The following is a 22,347-nucleotide window of genomic DNA, read 5'->3' as shown; positions in this document are numbered from 1 at the left end:
GTTTCTATGCTTTTCTATATTTTCCGTTTATTCATCATTTTTCCCTCCATAATTGTATGCGGACCGATCTTGAAAACTTTAGTTTGAAATGAAAAGAAAGGAAATAAATTAATTCCTTCGTCGCCAAGTTACGGTGCGATGAGGGGATTTATTAAGGTAGGTACGTATTAATTATATATGTCTTTGAGTCTGCGTCATAAACTCATAAGTCAGTAGGTTTTTTTTTAAATTTTGTTTTTACAACTACAGTCTTTATTGATTTAATGTATCATTCATCGTAGCTACGCCCCACTTACACAATGAACTATTATCTTATCAGAACCAATCTGTGTGTAGGTATGGGTATCGCACACGCCGCGAAACAAGTAGTGTGATTACCTTTCCTATAATACTTAGGTGTACCTACTTATTATGTTGCCGTGATAATTACTTTGTTAATTATGAAGGAACTGTTATTTTTTGTTCTAATTTGTGCTTTAGCCAGTCGTGAGTACCTATTATTAATAAATTGCAAGTAAATATGTCACGTTCCTTTCATGTTTAGATATACCTACCTAAGTATCAACCTTTTGAGTTCATTTTTTATTGCACTATAATATAGGTATACTATAATATGATATTGGTGCCAATTCTTTTGTAGGACAAACGACAACATTAAATTTACAGGTCTTAAAATACTTCACAGGAAACTTTGTCTCAAGGATGTGTGCTATATTTTAACCTAACCTAACCTAGGTACTATAATATACCCACCCGGCACCTATAAAACCTGAAAACATAACCAATCCTGGCCTTGAAACATTTAGGTAGCGATCAACGCTTGTTTGTTTATATTATACCTACTTATCTATTTATATTTTGCTTCGTAAGTTTAAATATTTACTAGCGCATACTAACTTAATTATTAAGTATTTATGATAATTATGATATTATGATTCGGAAACCTTTGAACTTGCATCTAACAGCAGGTGTGGATACAATCTTAGGATGTACGTAGGTATGGTTTGGAGTTTATATGTATGTACTCACAGTACAGATGCGCGCGAACGAATTCGCGGGTATCAGTTATTATAACTATCTGATACCCGCAAATTCGTTCGCGTGTATCAATTTTTTTTTTCTCCTGGAACTCTCTGTTCTTTTCCATGTCAAAGGCTACATGAATGCCAAATTTCATCCAAATCCGTTCAGCCGTTTATGCGTGATTGAAGTACAATATTAAGTAGTAGGATTAAGCAAGCGTTATTTTTTTTGTACATATCAGCTTCAGAAGAAGCAATATTATCAAGTGTGCCACCACTTCTATTGGATTGCTACCGCAGGGGAGGACCGGACCTAGCGGCACCCCATAGACTTGATGTCTTCCTATCGCTTTTACGACGCCTGGAGCTAAGTTCACGACTAGACATGCGATTGTTTAGCACGACGTTGCTCAGAAGGTAAGTACGTAGTTACCTAAAGTATACTTACAAAACTTTAGTTTTCTTACCGAAGTAAGTAGGTACTTATCTCATCAACAGCCTATAACAGTCCACTGTTGGACTTGGGCCTCTCACAATCGGAGTGTTTGTCCATAATTACCACGCTGGGCAGACGGATTGGTGATCGCAGTAGATTGTCACAGAGGTCGCTGCGGGAAGAGGGGTGGTGACAACTGTACATACTTTAACTTAACTCATATCTTTGAACATGCATTGTATCTCCATACAGAAATTCCTAGTGTTTAAAAATTACAAATTTCCACAGCCTCCGACTCGACGGCATAGAGGAATCTCCCAACACTATCGAATCGGATTATGTTCTACCGTTCAGAGCTTCAGCATTCCAATTCCATAAGTATAAACTGCTGATGGAGGTGTTTTTGCCGAGCCAGCCGGACATTCTGAACGTGGACGAAAGCCTTACGCTTATCGAAAAATGTTTACTCCATAAAATGCTAAGCTCCACGGTGCAGCCTTGGGAACGAGGCGATGAAAACGAAGTTTGTCCTTTGTCAGCACAACGTCGACAGACTATGACGCGACAAAGTGCGAACAGGTAAGCAGCACTATATAAACACGGGAAAACATTGGCACCATGATATAAAACACAACGTGACGCGACGCGTGCAGAGTCGAATTAAATCTGAGTATTTTTTGTACCCAGCCAGAAGAAACATGCGTCCGCCTCATTCATTCAATGACCTGGACTGCTTTTAGTCCAGGTTATTGTAACTTGGTAATATTCGCTGAGCCCGCCACATCACATTGGAGCAGCGCGGTGGCTCTTTGCTCAGAAAACTACCTCCTGAGAGGACTGTGCCCAGCTGTGGGACATTAACTAAGATGATTTTTGATAAAGATCAAGAATCCAGAACCTATTGATAACATACTTTGTAGCTACTTATCACACTATTATGTACCTATAGCACTCATATAACTTACATAAGTAGGTATATTATGATGGGATTAGATTTTCGAAGCCGAAAACCTAATCCCTTCATTATAGTGTTATTTCTTGTTATTAAAATAAGTAAAGTTAGGGATGTTATTAAAATAAGTAAAGTTAGGGAGTTATGACTTGTTGGTAAATTAAAGAGTTGTAGGAGGAGCTTAATATTATTTTTTACTAACTTTTCAGAATTAATAGCAGATGTCCCATAGAAGACGGAGTTATTAAAACAGAATGGGGCACCATATCGCCTGGAACCCTTGTTGCGGCACTCGCCTCAGCGTTAGAACCACAACAGGTGACTATCAGCGATATTTTAAAGGCTGATATATTCAAAGAGGAGATTTCTCAGGCCATGGTGGACTCAGCGATGGAAGATTGGTACACGGAGCACGAGGAATTCGATATTGATGATCAAAGTAGTGACACAAATAATAATATCAGCAATTTGTGGGTTGCTACACTGGCAGGTACCTTTTTATGTTGATCAATCTTTGTCTTCGATTTTACGGTATAACTTTAATATTAATAGAATTGAAAAAAAAAACAAAACACAAGTTACCCCGTGAACTTCATAAGCCCTAACAACGCCATCTATTGAGAGTTATCCGAAGTGGCAATTCCTATACAAAATTACCATTTCTATTATTATGCTGTTTTTTAGATGTTTCTTAATTTTCTTTTTACAAAACAAACAACAGTAATAAAAAAAATCGGTGTTGGTGAAACCTACCAATTAAAAACCTGTTCTATTATAATATAATTTTAGAACTATTTGTATCAGCACTCTATTTTTATTAGCAAGTATGAACTGCTCATAAATAAAAAAAACAAACAAAAGATACTGCATCGGCCGGGAATCGAACCCGGGCCGCCCGCGTGGCAGGCGAGCATTCTACCACTGAACCACCGATGCTGATAGTATTAAGTAGCGAATCTAAGCTAGGTATGTTTAACATTCCACTCAAATTTAATGAATTATAATGAGATAAACCATTATTTCAGCAACTAAATTAAATTAAATGTAACTGTAGTGTATGATAAGTGAGGGTGGATAAATAAATCAGTTAGCAACCGACCGCTGTGTTTAATTGACGTATACTACATTGGCGACGAGTCGGGATTTGTAATTACGCGTGCAAAATAAGTTTGTATTTAAAAATGCCTGTTGGAAAAATTGAACCGTTCGATTTGTTTTCCGGGAAGTGGTCGTTATATGTTCGCCGGGTGGAACAATTTATGTTTCTCAATGAAATTAAAAGTACACATAAAGTTGCCACGTTGGTGACATTAGTTGGGGAACGCACGTATAACTTAATGTGTGATTTGTGTGCACCTAAGAAACCGGAAGATAAAACATTTGAAGAATTGGTAGAAATAGTAAAAACCCACTTGGAACCACAACGTTCAGTATACCTGGAGCGAGAAATATTTCGTCAGCGGAAACAAAAGTCTGGCGAATCCATTCTAGAATTTCTCCAACAGTTAAAACATTTAGCGACCGACTGCAATTTTGGCCAAAACCTCGAAGAAAATCTGTGTGAACAGCTGCTCACCGGATTATGGAATACAGAGATTAAAGCTAGATTGCTAGTCGAGGCAAAATTAAATTACAAGAAGGCGGTGGAGCTAGCTTTAGGACTAGAGGCTGCGGAAAAACATGTGGACAGGGTCAGCGGCCGCAATAGCATAGGCGGTGCATATTCTGGAAACTTCGGCGGCAAGGAAGCCGCAGGCGTAGGCGCAGGGAGCGCGGCGGGCTCGAGCGGGGCGACCGGCTCGAGCGGCGGCGGCAGCGGCGAGGCGGGCGGCGATGGCCTGCACGCGCTGCGCAGCACAGCCGGCGGCCGCGCGGCGCGAGCGGGCTCGGCGGCGCAGTGCTGGCGCTGCGGGAAACTACATCGTGCAGATAAGTGTCGCTTTAAGCAGTATAACTGTGATCTGTGCCATGTTCGGGGACATTTAAAGGTTATGTGCAAGGCGGCAAACAAATCTGCCGAAAAGAGGCATAATTTTATAAGTGATGATTCGGATAGTGAAATGTTTAATATACGAGCGATTTCAAAAGGAGACAAGCCGTATTTTATTGATGTTAGAATAGGGGACATTAAACTTAAATGTGAACTAGATACGGGTAGCAAAATTTCGGCTATTAGTGAAAAATGTTATAATAGTTTGTTTTCCAATTATTTAATTCGTAAGGATGAAATGAAACTCTGTTCATACTCAGGCTCGCGAATTGAACCGGTCGGGTTTATATTAGTAGACGCATATATCGATAACAACTTTCAAAAAGATTTACAATTGTACGTAATAAAAAACGGGGGCCGACCCTTGTTAGGTAGAAGTTGGATTCAAAAATTTAATATAAATGAATTATGTATTAACAATATCTCTGATGTTACGGACGATGAATATCGCAATCGGTTCATAGGCGAGTTAAAAAGAGAATATTCTTCTGTGTTTACGGACAAATTAGGCCAATGTAAGAAACAAATTCGTTTACAACTCACAGATAATAAACCGATTTTTTTACGCGCTCGGCCGGTGCCGCTAGCTTTGCGAGCCGCAGTGGAGAGAGAAATTAATCGTTTACAAGAGGAAGGATCGATTTATCCGGTTGAACATTCGGACTATGGAACACCAATAGTTCCGGTTATTAAGCCTTCAGGGGAGATCAGGTTATGTGGGGACTACAAATCAACTATTAACCCAAAATTGAAAATGGACCACTATCCTCTCCCGCGTATCGATGAGTTATTCGCAGCTTTGAGCGGGGGTCAGGAATATTCAAAAATTGACCTGACGACCGCATATATGCAAGTACCTCTCCACCCCGATTCGCAAGCATGTACGGCCATTTCGACGCACGTAGGTACCTATGCTTTCAGACGTACACCGTATGGGTTGAGCTGTGTACCTCAAAAATTTCAAAAAATTATGGAAGAGACTCTTAGAGGCTTACCAAACACAGTTGTTTTTTTGGATGATATATGTGTAACAGGAAAAGATCGCGAAACACATAAAAATAATCTGAGAGCTGTAATCGAAAGATTGGCCGCAATGGGCCTTACGGTTAAAATAAATAAATGTATTTTCTTACAAAAGAGTGTGTCTTACCTAGGTTTTATTATTGATAAGCATGGTTTACATCCGGACATGACGAAAGTGGAGGCGATTGTAAAAGCTCCAAAACCGGTAAACGTGACTCAATTGAAAGCTTTTCTAGGCTTAATAAATTACTACGGGAAGTTTGTTCCTAATTTAAGCTCGTTACTGCACCCATTATATGCTCTTTTAAAAAAAAATCAGGCATGGTACTGGGATATAAATTGTGAAAATGCATTTACAAATATAAAAAATATTTTAGCCAGTGACAGAGTGTTATGTCATTACGACGCTTCGCTTTCGTTAGTTCTAGCAGTAGATAGTAGCGCGTACGGTATAGGGGCAGTTCTCGCGCACGCATTTCCCGATGGCACGGAGCGCCCGATCAGCTGTGCGTCAAGGACACTCGGGGACGCGGAGAAGAACTATAGTCAACTAGACAAGGAGGCACTGGCTATAATGTACGGGATACAAAAACATCACCAATACCTGTTTGGTAGAAAATTTATTTTAAAAACAGACCATAAGCCTCTGGTGTATATTTTCGGCCCAAAAGGGGGCATTCCACAAACGGCAGCAAGTCGACTACAACGATGGGCGGCTAAACTGGCTGCGTACGATTTTGAAATTAATTATGTGAAGTCAAAATGCAACAGTAATGCGGACGCTCTATCTCGCTTACCATTGGTAGGTGGAGAAGACGACGGACAAGTGAAAGTCGAGAAACATTATTTATTGTATGTAGATGAAACGTTACCGGTGAGTTACAAAGAAATTGCTATAGAAATTAAAAAAGATAAGTTGTTAAGTCGAATTTATGGATATATTATGTTCGGATGGCCAGAAAAGACTAAAGAAGATGAGGAGGCGTTTTATGTACGGCGTGCAGAGCTTTATATGGATCATGGTTGTATTCTGTATAAATACCGATTAGTAATTCCACGAAATTTACAAGAACGGGTTTTAAAAGAGATTCATTCAGGACATTTAGGGATCGTCAAAATGAAGTCAATTGCCAGAAATTACGTGTATTGGCCGTCCATAGATAAAGATATCGAAGCAATTGGACAGAAGTGTGAAGCATGTCTCAATGTGCGGGATGCCCCCCCTAGAACCACTTTACATCCATGGGAATTGCCAGCGGGACCCTGGAAACGACTACATGCGGACTTTGCACAGGTACATGGTAAATACTATATTATCGTAGTTGATGCGTACAGTAAGTGGTTAGAGGCTGAGCAAATACGCAGTATCTCGACATACGATACAATTAAGTTTTTCAGGAGTCTATTTTCTAGATTTGGACTAATTGAACAGCTAGTAACGGATAATGGTCCTCCGTTCCAGAGCGCAGAATTCAAAGAATTTTGCAATAAGAACATAATACGACATATTACATCTTCACCATACAGACCCCAAGGAAATGGGGCAGCAGAAAATTCGGTTAAAACAATAAAAAAAACGATTAAAAAGGCAGTGTTGGAAGGTGAAGACATACATGCAAGTTTATGTAGATTTTTATTACAATATAGGAACTGTCCTCATGCAACGACAGGAGTCGAACCGGCAGTGGCTCTGTTAGGGAGGCGGTTGAAAAATAGACTAGACGCGATGCGTCCGTGTACGTCGAAGATAGTGGCGGATGTCCAGAGCAAACAAATAGAAAACTCACGCGGAGTCGTCCGTAATTTTGATATTGGAGATAAAGTAATAACAAGGAACTATTCAACCAAAGAAAATAAGTGGATTGAGGGAGATATAGTAGAAAAAACGGGGCCAGTATCATATAAAGTGTTGCTAAATAAAGGAAATATTTGTCGTAGACATACTGATCAAATGTTGCCAATGAGAAATAGTCGGTTCTCATGGAGCTTAGCAACAGAACCTGATCCATCTTCAGAGATAAGCATTAACGATCAATATGTTAACACGAAACCTCGAAAACGGAATAATAAAATTGAAGAGTGGCATTCACCAGGCAACGATGCAGAGGCAACCGCAGTTCAGCTGGAGTCTCAGAAAACCGATGAGCAAACAATGACGGTCACACCCCCCCAACCTTTGCGGCTATTTTCACCTACTTTACCGCCAGACACCGATGGTCTAGCACCATTACTAGAATCAACGGCGGATATAACGGAAAGACCTAAAAGAGCTTGCCGTCTGCGTAAAAAGGAGGATAATTAGGGAACAAATTAATCTACCGATTAATTTGTTAATATTTTTTTTGCGCATTGAATAATAATATAGAAGAGTTCAATTGAGACAGGTTCATTTAGTTATTAGTTTGGTTATTATTAAGTTACTGATTGTAGTATTACATTCATTTTTGTGTAGTTAAAAGTGGTTTATAGTACTGATTATAAGATAATTAAAATAAGGCTATTTTAAAATTAACGTGAAGGGAAGGAAAAGAGTATACCTAAGTGATAGATTAAGAACAACCTGTTTCCTGAATTATATTAATTAAGAACTTTTTATAGGAAAGAGATGTGTAGTGTATGATAAGTGAGGGTGGATAAATAAATCAGTTAGCAACCGACCGCTGTGTTTAATTGACGTATACTACAGTAACTAAGCCTGTAAAGCGTTTTTTAAAATAATAATAAGACTTCTTTAATACAAAAACAGACAATATTATGAGAAGAAGAAGAAACACTTTATTGCACGTATAACAGGAAAAGAAACAGTAAGGAGTATACAGTACACAATCTAGTCATGCGAAGGCGGCCTTATTGCTGCAAGCAATCTCTTACAGGCAACCTTTGTAGATAGGACTTACAACAAGAGAACGGGATAGTGTTGATAGATATACATAAATACCAAGATGTAAAGATACAAATACATAGATAATTTTAATAAATATACGTAACATATAAATATAAAACATACATAATATATGTAAATATATAACATACATAATATATAAAAGTAGATGGTGAGGTATAAATTGCATTTAAAAGTGATTTATTTTACTTTTAAGGTGATTTAGCTGAAGTTGTTGTGAACCAGGGCCCGCTAGTGGGGGCTTCGGAGCATCGCATGTTGGTAGGAAGCAGCAACCGGTGGAATGACACCCTTCTACCAAGAGATTACTACCTCTTCCCACCAAATGGAACCTTACCAAACTGGCACTTCACTGATGCAGAGATTTTAGCTGGTATAGACGGTAAGTAATTAATTCCATTGTGCAACGGTGTAAGCTAGTTTGAAGTCCGTAAGGTCGTATATTCATATCTCACGGAGGTTCAATTATTTTTTGCACCTTCACCTTTGGGAAGAAGCTTTAGTAGATACTTAGAAAAAAAAACAAAGTAGGAAGTAGTTATTGAGAAGAAGTGCACCTATAAATTAAGATCCTTATGATCACAGAATTAAAAACATACAGAAACCGTTTAAACGACTAATATTGCGTTAACCATAAAATGGGAAATCGGGGAAAAGTTTGTGAGCTAGCAAAGTTAGACGTGCGCGGGGCGTTTCCATTTTTTTGGACCCAATTACACATCCAATAATGGCTGAATGATCCTACCAAAAATGTCTTATCATCATCGTCATCACATCAACCCATCAACGGTCAACTACAGAGCACGGGTCTTCTCCCACAATGAGAAAGGGTTAAGGCCGTAGTCCACCACGGTAACCCAGTGCGGATTGGTGTGGAAAAATGAAAAAATACCCAGAAAATAAGAAAGATGTATTTCAAGTTTTATCATCATCATCATCATGCTTGTTATTTGTCTTATTACCTATTAATAACGTTGTTTCTAAATGAATAGGAAGATAATAATCTGAGCAGGAACTCTGAAAATATAATCTTGCATTAAAACACTTTGACGGCCGGGTGGCGCAGTGGGCAGTGACCCTGCTTTCTGAGTCCAAGGTCGTGGGTTCGATTCCCACAACTGGAAAATGTTTGTGTGATGAACATGAATGTTTTTCGGTGTCTGGGTGTTTATCTGTATATTATAAGTATTTATGTGTATTATATTCATAAAAAAATATTCATCAGCTATCTTAGTACCCATAACACAAGCTACGCTTACTTTGGGGCTAGGTTGCGATGTGTGTATTGTCGTAGTATATTTATTTATTTATTTACTTTAGTTTCGGGGTTGTGCTAGGAGTTGCAGGGAAGGAATTCAATCTCGTAATACTTACAGTTTCGATCGTCATAATAGTAATAGTTATAGCAGTCTGCTTTTCACATATATTAATAATTCTGGGCTACAGTTTTTATATTCATAAAGCTTTAATAATTAAAAGGATTTATTTAGAATACTTTATTGCACAAACTTAGAAACAATACAAGAAACACATAAGAAAAAAAAAAAAATAAGTAAAATTAAAAACAATTTAAAGAATATAATAATAACAAAGTTTAATACAGTTGTGTGCAAAGGCGGCCTTATTGCAAAAGCAATCTCTTACAGACAACCCAAAGGATGTGACACGCATGACTTAATAAATCGACAAATTAGGCGAAAATATAAAGGTTTCAAGTTCTACGGCACTCTATCAAAAAGACAAAACTAGGTTTATTAAACTTATAACCAACCCAGAAGTGTTTTAGTCTATGCTCTGACCTTTCATAAATTAAAGTGTGGCGGAACACAGCATTTTTTAAAATTCCTAGTATCCAGGACAAAGTTTTAAATGTCCTTACGATTGCAGGTCTAATATTAGCAAATTACTTGCCGACATGGGTGGGACAAAGACGATCTTTGGGCTTATCACAAGTACTAGATATGTATTACTCTAATGAAGGAGTATCATTCAATACTACAGTCCGGGCCTGCAACAGACACGCGTTGTACGCCAGCATCGTCAACGGCTCCCAGTTGATCAGGGAAACTTCCAGATTCGCGCACATGTTGTCCTTACAGCAAATAACTGTCTATATTCCGAGAAAAGAGATGGAAAGGATGAGCGAAGCGGCTGCAACGGCTTTCATGAATTATGTTCGTAAGTGATTTTGTATTTCACCGTCATCATTATCATCCCGTTACCCGTTACCGTCCCACTACAGCACGGGTCAGGAAGAGTTTAAGTTATCATCCACCTTGTTGGACCAGTGCATTAGTAGACATCACACGCCCTTAAGAACATAAACGATTTGACGGCCTATTGACGCAGTGGGGAGCGACCCTGCTTTCTGAGTCCAAGGCCGTGGGTTCGATTCCGAAGTGGAAAATGTTTCTGTGATGAACATGAATGTTTTTCAGTGTCTGGATGTTTATCTGTATTATATAAGTATTTATTTTATTTTATTGTACAGGAAAACTTACAGCTAATAACAGAAAATAAAAAATTAAAGTAAAGTAATCAAGTATAGCCAATTACAAGTTTTCACAGATAGAATTTATGTATATTATTCAACAGTCATCTTAGTACACATAACACAAACTACGCTTGCTATATGGCGATGAGTGCTTGCTATATTGTCGTAGTATATTTATTTATTTATAAAGGAGAACTCTCAAGCACACAGGTATCCTCACGATGGTTTCACACGATAAATATATTTAATTAAACATGCCCATAACTCCGAGAAGTTAGAGGTGCGTGTCGGGGCTTGAACTCGGTCCCCGCGAAAAGGAAGCCAAAGCCATACCCACTAGGTTAGCACCGCTATAGAAGTAGGTATAAAAGCTTGATATTACAGTATAATAGATCGGAATAAATTGAAATTTTGAAACTAAAAATGTCAGGCAATGGACGAACAAAAAGAGATTGACATTATATGCTATGTCAGGGTTCAGATTATTCCAATCAGTAGGCTGAACTGGGTGAATGTGAACCGAGATTAAACCTTTATCAAGTACGAGTACCTACGAATGGACGACGCGTCTTAAACATTTGATAGACGTGGAATGGATCACGGGTTAGTGATAATACTTACTGGAATACTGTTATAATATTTTTTTTACGCTTCCATTTTGAATGTGATAGTTTTATTGCAAAATACACACGCCAAAATTTTCATCCAACGTAATATCTCAATAATATTTGCAGCAACAATTCTAAGAAATAATCATCAAGAGTGTCGAATAACATTCTCAGACGTTCCCTCAATAGACTTGATAGTAGCTACAGATGGATCTTGGACAGGCTATGAAATCGAGCAGTTTATGTCGTAAGTACCTATTCTAAATTTTAAGACAGTTTATGGTTCCTGGTGCATAGAAATTTTACAGCCAAAATTCTGTGAATCAATCTACATAATGACTAAAATCTGATTTAATTCGTTAAATTTATTGCATGTTTTAGATGGATTGGAAATGCTTTAGAAGTGGAAGCTCATAGCAGCACCATTGCGTTACTCCATGGGAACAATGGGCGTTGGATCGTCTCGCCCACCAGTAATCTTACTAGTTTTTATTCCACAATCAGTAACTCGACCATTGAATGTAAGTATAAATCGCTTTTTTTGTATTCATGATCATCATCCGCAATCAATCAAAGACCTACTCATTGTCTAGTTGTGGACATACGAGTAGTTAGTCACATAGCTACGCGCTAAAAATAAAAACTATTCTGAATACTTCCCGATCGTGTCGGGCGTCCACTGCTGGACATAGGTCTTTTGTAGGGAGTTCCAAATACCAGGTTCTTGTGCTCAATGGAATGCAGCGGCTCCCTGCGTTTCATTCTAGGTACTATTTATTAATCCATGGAAGTGTTACTCATTTGATGGTAAGATCTACTAAAAATTAAGAACAAAATGTAAAGCGTGAAGTCCATAACTAAGCTCTACACTTGTTATATCCGTTATTTCCACATAAAAATGTTACTGTACCGGAGCCAGTTATCTCAATAAATTCATTGATAGGCAAATGTATGTTAAGCTAATAAGATTTATGCAGGGCCAAACCGCCTCAACCTTCCAAATGTTATATCACGGATCATTCAACACAGTCGGAATAGCACTCTGGAAGAGATTGCGGCAATGGCTAGTGCGGGACACAGCACAGTTGTGCTTATTATCAGCCCAACCGACCGCCCTTCCTCTGAGGAGTTGGAGCAATCAAGGGTATTGATGCAGTCGTTGCGGAGAAGTTTTTTTGACATCTACTTCGCTTATGTGGCACTGGATACGACTGACTTTCAGAACGTCAATAATGAGTATCTGGACTATTCGGAGCTCTTTATAACTGTAAGTACCTACCCACCTATTTACTGATCTCATTTATTTAGCTTGTAATAATGCTCATTATTTAAAAGGAAATTCAATGTGTATTTCTTGCATATTAGTTTCATATTACTTGAGAAAAGTCATGCGTTCCTATTCAGAAGTGGGAACATAACTTTATGTTGTTGATAAGGTTTTTTTCTAATCCTAGTTTTTTGTGCAGGTTAATTCCAATGCCTTGGCCGACGTAATTGACGCAATTTATACAAACTTAGTGAAAACAGATATTCCGTCAAGAATATTCGGCTCTCAATGTGAAGTCAATGGCACGGAATTTATGCAAGTACAGTACGAAGATCACGTGCTCCCAGGTCGTAAACAAACCTATCGTATTCATCCATTTTATTTAAAGCAACAACCTATTATCCATGTTCAGGTACGTCATTGTAGTCAACTTACCAAATTTTATTGGGTTGAACCGGGTGCGTATAACGTAGATATTGTATTCGTTAAATACAAGGAATATTTAAAGAAAACGTAATTTTAGACTTGACTAAGAAAATGGTATCAAGAATGGTAATATGCTTAGTTACACCTATATAATTTGGTTTTGTGTATATATAGTCTTCGAGCTTTAGAGAACTCAATTACAAAGTACGATTATCTTTACATAAAGACTAATTACAGCTATTTAAAAATTACTAAATTTCGAAATTTGAACAATGCTGTACTAAAACAACACTTGCCAATGCAGAATAATTCAAATTAATAGCGTATCAGAAAGGCGTATTTTTCTTAACTGCTACTTTGTACTCTAATTATCATTAATAAAAAACTATTAACTAGAATTAACATGTTCAATTTTTTATTTAGATTATTAATATAGAAAAATATGTGACAAAATTATAATCCATGATTACTGGTAATCATACACTTAATTCATTTATCTTATTGATATCATGTGTGCTGCCACCTACACTACGAACTGAAAACCATTTTCGAAATTTGTAATATATAAATATTCAATGCTTTCTAATAGTTTTAGTAAAAATTTTGAGGATTGTGCAAAAAAAAAAATCCAAACATTCTTCAAATTTCGAAATTTAGTAATTTTTAAATAGCTGTAATTAGTCTTTATGTTAGATAATCGTACTTTGTAATAGAGTTTTGTAAAGCTCGAAGACTCTACTTTAAGAATACAAAATCGTTTTTCATTAAAAATTGCGTTAATTATGTGTAAATTCAATTAAAAACAAAAAACGATTTTTTGAAAATTAAATGGGAAACTAAAAAAACAATAGCGACCTCTTAGAGTTGAGCTATAGGGCTCGGGTTTGGTGAGAATTTTTTTTATATCAAATAGAAACATTTGAGAGGTATAACAATGAAAAAAATATTTTTTTTTGTTTTTTTATCACCCTTATATATAGTATTGTCTTGGTCATCTTACATCTGCAGTCTGCAGTGGACATGATTGAAATTATTTACAGTTCACCGCCATCTAGTGGACGTTAAAGAAAACAAAGTTTTGTATCTATTGCTAGAGATGGCGCTGATATTGTATTCTTTTTAATTTTAACTAAAGTTGACACTCTATTGATACCTACCTAAAGAAATCAATCAATAAACTAAAATTATAGTTAGGCCAACATATTTTGCTTTCACAGAAAAATACCAAAGAATTTAAAATGCCTTTTTTTTAGTTCCGTAATGATGGTCAAGGGCAGATTCTGGTGTGTATGTGGCGAGGAGCAGATGTGTCTCGCATCTGTCAGACTATCGTCGAACGGGAGACCTATATCGTCAACATCACAGACCCATGTCCTTCACCAGGCTTTTGCCCGCCAGCTCATTTTATTGCTACGACAATAACAACATCAAATTTATGTGCGCGTAAGTAGAAAAAATAAAAAATTATAGAAAATTAAATATTTATATAAATAAATTATTAAATTTATTAAAATTAAACAAAAATATCACATCAACCAAGGCCCCGGGGGGATTCGAACCCCCGATCTCCTGTTTACTAGACAGGCGCTTTAACCAACTAAGCCACGGCGCCGATGATAGTTAGGTCGAAAATTATGTACGGTTATTATAAATAGCAAATGTACGTAATATTAATGTCATGTCTTGACTTTAAATTGCACGGATTTAATTTTAAAATATCAAACTATAGTTATGTCAGTGAAGGTCAAACCACTTCAGAATACTTACATAACACGTAATTTTACATTTTTACTTATTCATGCCTACTAATACCTATTACAACAAATCGATAAGAAACAATCGCGTTATAGAAACTACCTATGGTACCTATGTTATTCTTAATATGCACTGATTTTATGCATTGCAGATGACCAGTGTCGCCTCCCTCATCAAGTAGGTTACTACATACAACATTCTGGCTTGCGTTGCCTGCCTCTCTTGGGTTCTGCGGCCTCAGTATCGCCTTTTTGGAAAGCACACATCGCACTTTCTCTTATGGTCTCATTAATGTACTTAACTTATTAAAATTTAATTTAAAAACATCGTTTTATTTTGTTTCATCCTTCAATAAATTGAATGACTGAACGAATTGAGTAAATAAGACTTAAAATATAGGAGTTAAATTATATATTATTCTTGCTGTGTTATACACAAAATTGTAAAAAAAACAACATATAATAACCCGACTTGAACCGAACCGAATTCCCGACTTAATACAAAAACAAGCCTAGGTACTTAATCGTTGGACATAGGAAGTCTACAATTTTTAGGTAGAAAATAATGAATAACTTATTACCCCATAGCAATAGTTTCAGGATCGGTACACACGTATTATAATACAAAATAATGAATTTTATCTAAAACATAACCAACACAACAGTCTGGACATATTCAATTTTTCACTACCACTACTTCAAATCTTTCTTACAATCTAGTAATTTAGTTAGGCATCCCTCAATGAAATGATTAGTAAGTAGTTGGAGCCCTTTAGTGAAGCTATTATAAAAGAAATATATATATCATCATCATCACATCAACCCATTACCGGCCCACTACAGAGCACGTGTCTCACAAATATAAAGGGTTAAGGCCGTAGTCCACCACGCTGGCCCAGTGCGTATAGGTAGAAATATATAACTCAGCTTTATTTTTTAGATAGAGCTAATAATTTAAGTGAGAATGACCAATTTTTGATCCTCAAAGATCCCAAATAGTCATTTAAAATAAAAAACCGCAATTAACACAGATCGTTGACTTAATTTTTTCTTTTTCACAATATGGCGTTTGGTTTCCGCCATATTTAGTTTTGATGAATTTCTGTAAAAAAGTAATAGAAACCGTGGTTAATTAGTATCGGACTGTATAGTTATTGTTATAAAATAATAAAAAAGTATTATTCATTTACCCCTGGTGGGACTCGAACCCACAATCCCCGGCTTAGGAGGCCGATGCCTTATCCATTAGGCCACAGGGGCTGTTGCGACATGAAGCCAAATTTTGCTACTATATCAAATCTATACTCAAACTTAAACACCTTAATAAAATAAAAATGTAAAGATGTTTAAATTTAAGATTGATTTTGAAATAATTATTTTTTGACAACGTAGTCATTTTATATTTTTGTTAATAAATCTTTAGTTGCACCATTAAGTATCGGTATTATGCCAGAATGATTCTGTTTTTCAGTACTCTGAGTGTTTCTGAATTCTTTAGTGTTTGCCATCTATCTTTGAATTATAACAATCGTGGAGCTCCAGCATGTTTCTCGCCTTGATAATAGAGGGCGTTGTTTCGAGTTGTTTTGTATAAATTGGGTTAGAATTTAGAACTGATTTTAATATAGTACATCGATGATAGTTATTTATGTAGCGCAATATAAACTAGTAGGTATTTATAATATTTAAAACAATTACAATGTTTTAGGATTAGAAAATGTACATATTTCTTATTTACTAGTATTATTTCGACAAGTTTTCTATAGACTCCGTGGCGCAACGGTAGCGCGTCTGACTCCAGATCAGAAGGTTGCGTGTTCAAATCACGTCGGGGTCAACGTAACTTTTTTGGGTTTTGTAAATTTCATTACAAATTCGGCGTGTTCACGAAATAAATATCGTTACTTTGCTATATTTATATACCAGATTTTGTTATCAATCTTAGAATTACTTAACAACATTTTTTATATAACATTACATTGTCTTTTTATTATGAACGAACCGTCGTGGTACCTAGTATACTAATAGTATAATTGAAATGAAATCAACGGCACAAACAGGGTTTTCTTGGGATTGTACCTTCCTAGGTACCTACCTAATGTGTAAGTATCTTGAGTATGACAGACAGGCGACGAGTACTACTACAAAAAGCTCTACTATTAGGTACGTGATGGAACACCGTGAGTTTAATCGCTAAGAGTCCGACATAACTAGTTACTATCGAACCTCTGCAAGTGGATTTCGGGTAAGGGACGATGACGAATGAAAAAATAATCTTCACAAATCGAGGAATTTATTCTCACTGATTACCGGTAGTCATGGAAAAGGCACACTAAAAATAGTAGAAGCGAGGTTATGAAATAAAATAAATAGAAGGTAAAAATAAAACTTACCATAGAGAAATTTACATACCTTGTTGCCTACAGTCTGTGCCTACAAAAACAGTTCGTACAAACTTACATTACCGTAAAGAAGTTTGCTTTCCATGTATAAATGTGATGACTGCTGGTGAAGTCTTATAAACTATATCCGAACAACCACTAGCGAGTTAGGCTTGATAGAGATCTGCAGAATGCACTTTGGCTTTAGTCACACTTTAGCGACAGATTTATGTGAGAGTCGCAACTTTTTAAACAAAAGAAACCACCCGGCAACATCACCAATAAACACGAGCGACATCCCGAAGAGCCCCTAATAAGATTACTTTATTTAAAGCGTTCTGTCATTCCTTCTATTCCTGTGGACTGAGGATGACTTATACGCGCCGGGTCTACAATGTTCAATATACTCGTAACAACGCCTTTAGAATGCTGTTGAGGCAGTCGAGGCTCTGTCGCGCCTCTAATGTTCGCAGACACAGTATCAAATGACTTTTTTCCCATAATGCGTAACAAAACAGCCTTTCTCTTACAGCGTTTACGTACTAGCGACAAAGGCATTCTAAATGTAATTGCTGCCAGATTCGACTGCCCTATACTGTGTGAAAGTAGCAATCGTACGAATATAGTATTGACCTGAACCGAACCTAAACGAACCGAACCGAACGGATCGGAACCTAACGGAAAGGAACCGAACGTAACCGAACCAAACCGAACTGATCAGAACCAAACCGCACCAAACCGAACCGTGCCGGACCGAACAGAACCGAACCGAACGGCACCGAATCGAACAGATATTTTCTTTTTTATATCGTAATTCAAGCAAAACATATTTTATTTATTTATTTTATTTATAAGAACACTTTATATGTACACCACAAATAGGAAAAAAAAAATGGACACAACAAAAATAAACTTAAAAAGTAGGATACAAAGGGCGGCCTTATCGCTTAGTAGCGATCTCTTCCAGGCAACCTTAGGATTAGGAAAACCAAGGGAAACCGATTGATGGGGTGTATTATTATTATATACATACTTACGAACAATTACACACTAAAACTTATCAAGATTACACACATAAAATACTAATAATAATAAATATAAAAAATTATAAACTAATATATACTAAAACATACTTAAATATGAGTAAGAGTTAATCACTGTCGTCTTTATTGCTCAAGATGGGCTTTAACAGCATTTTTGAATATGTCTAGTGACCTTGACTGTCGTATGCTTATTAGGAGTAGCTTGAACAATGAATGAATGCCTAAAAAAATTAGTTTTATACACCATACATGATACAACATTACACCATACATTTGTCACCATACAACAAGAGCGTAAATCTGACTGCACTCCAAGAAAATTAAATTTCTCCTTTAGGTAAGAGGGAGTTTTGGGTTAAATAACACACAGTACAGTAGCGACAGAACGTGCAGATCCCGGCGACAACGAATAGGGAGCCACTTAAGCTTTAGTCTAAATTCAGATACATGATCATATTTGCGTAAGCCAAATATGAACCGAATGGCGAGATTTTGAAGACGCTCAAGTTTGTTCATATGGTCCTAGGTCAGGTTATAATAGCATGCGTCCGCATAATCAGGAATATAGAGAATAAGAGAATTTGCCAACATAACTTTGGTCGGAATTGGAAGAACAGAACGCAGGCGACGCAATGACCTAATAGTCGCAAACATCCTCCTACTCAATACGTTGACATGCACAGAATATGATAGTTGTTGATCAAGATGTAAGCCTAGATCTTTAACAGTGTCACAGTAGGGAATAGTGACACCGTTGTATACAACAGGAGCCTTCTGCCAATCAACTCTAACACCCAATCCCGGGCTGCAAATAATGATAGCCTGAGATTTTACAGGGTTAACCTTAAGTCCATACTGCCTGCTCCACTCAGAAATGTTTGATAGATCACTATTAATTGCAGAAACAGTAGGACCAAGATTTCCAAGGGTTGAGTGACGATGTATTTGAATATCATCTGCATACATGTGATAGAGAGAAGAGATACGATGAGTAATTAAGTTAATGAAAATAGCAAAGAGTAGGGGAGACAACACGCCACCCTAAGGTTGGGGTACCTTAGGGTGGCGTGTTGTCTCCCCTACTACTACTGTAACATCAACATACTAATGCAAATAAAACCTATGATAATAAACCGAATAGGTTCTACTCTGTGAATAGGAAGGACCTTCTTGGTATTCGTTTCAGTTCGGTTCAGTTCGTTTCGGTTCTGTTGCAGTCGGTTCAGTTCAGTTCAGCTCAGCTTAGCTCGGCTCCGTTCGGTTCATTTCAGCTCAGCTCAGCTCAGCTCAGCTCGGTTCAGTTCTGTTCAGTCCAGTTCCAGTTCACTCCAGTTCCACTTCACTCACTAAGCACTAAGCCGCTCTTGTGCCATATGTCCACGTAATAAATCCGCGTTTGCATACTTGCAATTTTTTTACCGATGCCGATACGTTTAGGAAACGTATTCCTACAATTATAATTTTTAATTAACACTCTCCACCAAAAGAGAGCTGTAATAATTTAATTTGTGTCAGTTTTAATAAAATGTATACGTAGGTAGGTAGCTACATGCCTACCTACTGCATTGACCTTTTTACCCTTTTGTTGCACGTAGGTACTAAAATTATATATGATGACAGTACAAAAATTGTTCATTAAAAATAAAACTCTGTGTTGGTGGAAATAAAATAGAAAATGCGATTTTCGTGAAGCAACTCCTTCTTATACAAATTTAATGTCGATGCAATGATATTAAAATGTGCAAACAAAGGTTTATTGAAACTGGAAAATAAATCTTACTAACTCTTTTCGTGTATAGGCCTTCGCACATTTTACCGGCTCTATTGGCCCGTTTCTACATCGTCATTTAGATTCACCGTCAACGGCTCTTTAACAGTGGTGTCTCGTCTACGAGTCGTCAATGAGTGAACAACTCGTTTTCAACCAGTTTACACTGTGCAGCATCGACTACCACTCCTACCACATCTCCGCACAGTTGACGCTGTGTTGACGTGTCGCCGACACGTCATCTACGAGATGGCAAAGCGATGTGGATGATAGGTAAGCGAGCGGTGCTAAGAAGTGTAGTATGAGTGGAAAAATCGTGGTCCGCTTATCATGGGACTATTTTCATAATTTCTAATACCAATTTACTCAAAGCCCTAAGACAAACCGATCACTTTTATGCCTTTATTAGTGTGGAGTTGGTGTCAAGTTTAAATGGTGTCCTTAAATTGACGTTACCTCCAAGTGTAGGTAAAACACTAATGAAAATTATAAAACGAAACAAACTCTTCACCCTGATCCCAATGACTTTGATATTGTGAAGATCATTGTGGTCTTAAGACGTTATCAGCCCTGGCGGGACTGACCTCGTCCCTCTGAGGGGTCAATCTCATCAAGGCAGGTAGGTACTCTAGCGTTGAGGCTTTCTTGTCAAAACTTCAGGTGGACAAATCGAACCCCACCTATTTAGAAAAATTACACTTTTTTAACATATATTAAATGAGTAACGTTAGTAGAAGTAATGTCAATTGATGAATAATGAATACAATTTTTCATCTCACAAAGTTTTAGGTTCTAAACCATCCATGTACACACACCAGTTACGTTGAATCATTCTTTGAAGTGCCAACCAGCGCGGTAGAGTCAAGGTAGAGTAAACTTTCTGAAGAAGGTCCTTTACCTTTACTTAGTTTACTTTATTGACCTCGATCAGCTATCTAAGTAGGTAGGTACTAGACATGCTTAGTCCTGCAAGTTAATTATGTAGTCAAAAGAAAAAAATAACACTTCGGTACCTACCTAGGAAGGTATATGTTCAGCGGCCATTAATTAACCTTCAAATCATTTGCTGAATAATTTGACTTGATTTGATTTTAAAACTAACCAGATAACTAAGTACGTTCTTTAGTACTTGCATAGGTAATTTGCGGTACAAAGATAAAAATAGTAACTCAACTGAGCGACAGTGTTTATTTTTATTTATTTTTAAACCCCGACGGTCAGTCGGTCTTTTTATAGAACCGCTAAGACTGAATAATGTCATGAGCGGGGTACTGCATTACAAATCTTAACTGGAAAATCGTCATTCCTAACCAACCAAGACGGACTACTGCCAGAAAGAGTCTTTTAGTTCGATTGTCTGTGTTATTGGTCTAGTATAAGGCACATTTTTGGGTGGTAGGCTTTTCAGTGGTGACGTTTTAGTTCTAGGGATTCTATAACCGAGACAGTCAGGTGACCGGCGTACGTGGTTGCTGGCGCCTTTGCAAACGAATCGCATTCTTCAAACCGCTTACATGCACTAAGCGTCACTGTGTGCTTTTCTCTGTAGCTACAATCAATCGCCTGTACGTATACGAACACGCCTACCACCTTTGCATGTGTGAGGTGGTATGTTTTGCTTGTGTTATTCCTGGAGGTCGTCAGTCATCGTACACGAATAAAATCATATTTACTCTATTGTCTTTATTTATTCAACATTTGTCTTATTAGAATGGTTTCGTTTAAAATTTACTCACGATTGTCTATCGATGTATTTTATTTTCAGCGATTGGATAATTTCAGTACGCATTTTGCGGCCATAAAATTTTCCGAGATTGGAATGTTGGCTTGAATGGAAGTTTATAATGAAACGTACCTGTGATAAAAATTTCTTACTAGTCTTATTATATAAACCATTCTTTCATTACCAAGCTTTAGGGTTTTACTAATAAAGAAAATAATCTTTTTATTTAATTTGTTTTTATTTATTTTAACGCTATGTTTCTTCTATTTTTCAATCACATTTTACCCTAAAAAGTCATGAAAATATTTTTTATGTAATGCCATGTAAGAAAATAGGGAATGTACCTTCCTACCACCTACCTTGATTCGAACTTTTGCGTTATTGTTTATATACTCGGGTAAAATGAAACTTGCGTGTAAATATTTCGCGCGTTTTATAACTTTGCTTCTAACCACCTACCTACCTATCAAATAGTACAATTGTATCGCCGTAGTTTTAATTACAATACCTTAGCAATATATAAACGTAGTTAGCTATGTAAATAAGGTTCTAATGAAT

The 22,347-nt window shown here is 37.0% G+C and overlaps 1 protein-coding gene and 4 non-coding genes across 5 annotated transcripts; 2 read left to right on the top strand and 3 right to left on the bottom strand.

Annotated features, from left to right (window-relative positions):
• The first annotated feature begins 368 nt into the window (after positions 1 to 368).
• LOC120630414 lies at positions 369 to 15,184 on the top strand. Its single transcript, XM_039899642.1, has 12 exons — positions 369 to 486; positions 1,265 to 1,439; positions 1,747 to 2,037; positions 2,620 to 2,900; positions 8,522 to 8,707; positions 10,213 to 10,503; positions 11,554 to 11,674; positions 11,809 to 11,948; positions 12,405 to 12,694; positions 12,894 to 13,106; positions 14,374 to 14,563; positions 15,027 to 15,184. The coding sequence occupies exons 1-12, from the start codon at positions 441 to 443 to the stop codon at positions 15,182 to 15,184; spliced, it is 2,382 nt and encodes a 793-aa protein (XP_039755576.1). The 5' UTR covers positions 369 to 440.
• On the bottom strand, positions 3,276 to 3,346 carry Trnag-gcc. The gene has a single exon. It is a non-coding gene; the product is annotated as a tRNA-Gly (tRNA).
• Trnat-agu lies at positions 14,659 to 14,732 on the bottom strand. Its single transcript has one exon. It is a non-coding gene; the product is annotated as a tRNA-Thr (tRNA).
• Positions 15,185 to 16,061: 877 nt separating the features above from the next.
• On the bottom strand, positions 16,062 to 16,134 carry Trnar-ccu. Its single transcript has one exon. It is a non-coding gene; the product is annotated as a tRNA-Arg (tRNA).
• A 505-nt stretch (positions 16,135 to 16,639) lies between these two features.
• Trnaw-cca lies at positions 16,640 to 16,711 on the top strand. The gene has a single exon. It is a non-coding gene; the product is annotated as a tRNA-Trp (tRNA).
• The last annotated feature ends 5,636 nt before the right edge of the window (positions 16,712 to 22,347 follow it).

This window comes from Pararge aegeria, chromosome 2 (assembly GCF_905163445.1).
Source record: "Pararge aegeria chromosome 2, ilParAegt1.1, whole genome shotgun sequence".
NCBI lineage: Eukaryota > Metazoa > Arthropoda > Insecta > Lepidoptera > Nymphalidae > Pararge > Pararge aegeria.
This window is presented reverse-complemented; position numbering and strand designations above follow the sequence as displayed.

What these genes read in the sequence shown, in the direction of transcription:
- LOC120630414 (XM_039899642.1), top strand. Translation starts at nt 441, where the DNA reads ATGAAGGAACTGTTATTTTTTGTTCTAATTTGTGCTTTAGCCAGTC. An exon ending in GAAATCGAGCAGTTTATGTC is followed by an intron (nt 11,675 to 11,808) that starts GTAAGTACCTAT and finishes TGCATGTTTTAG; the next exon opens with ATGGATTGGAAATGCTTTAG. An exon ending in AACCTATTATCCATGTTCAG is followed by an intron (nt 13,107 to 14,373) that starts GTACGTCATTGT and finishes CCTTTTTTTTAG; the next exon opens with TTCCGTAATGATGGTCAAGG.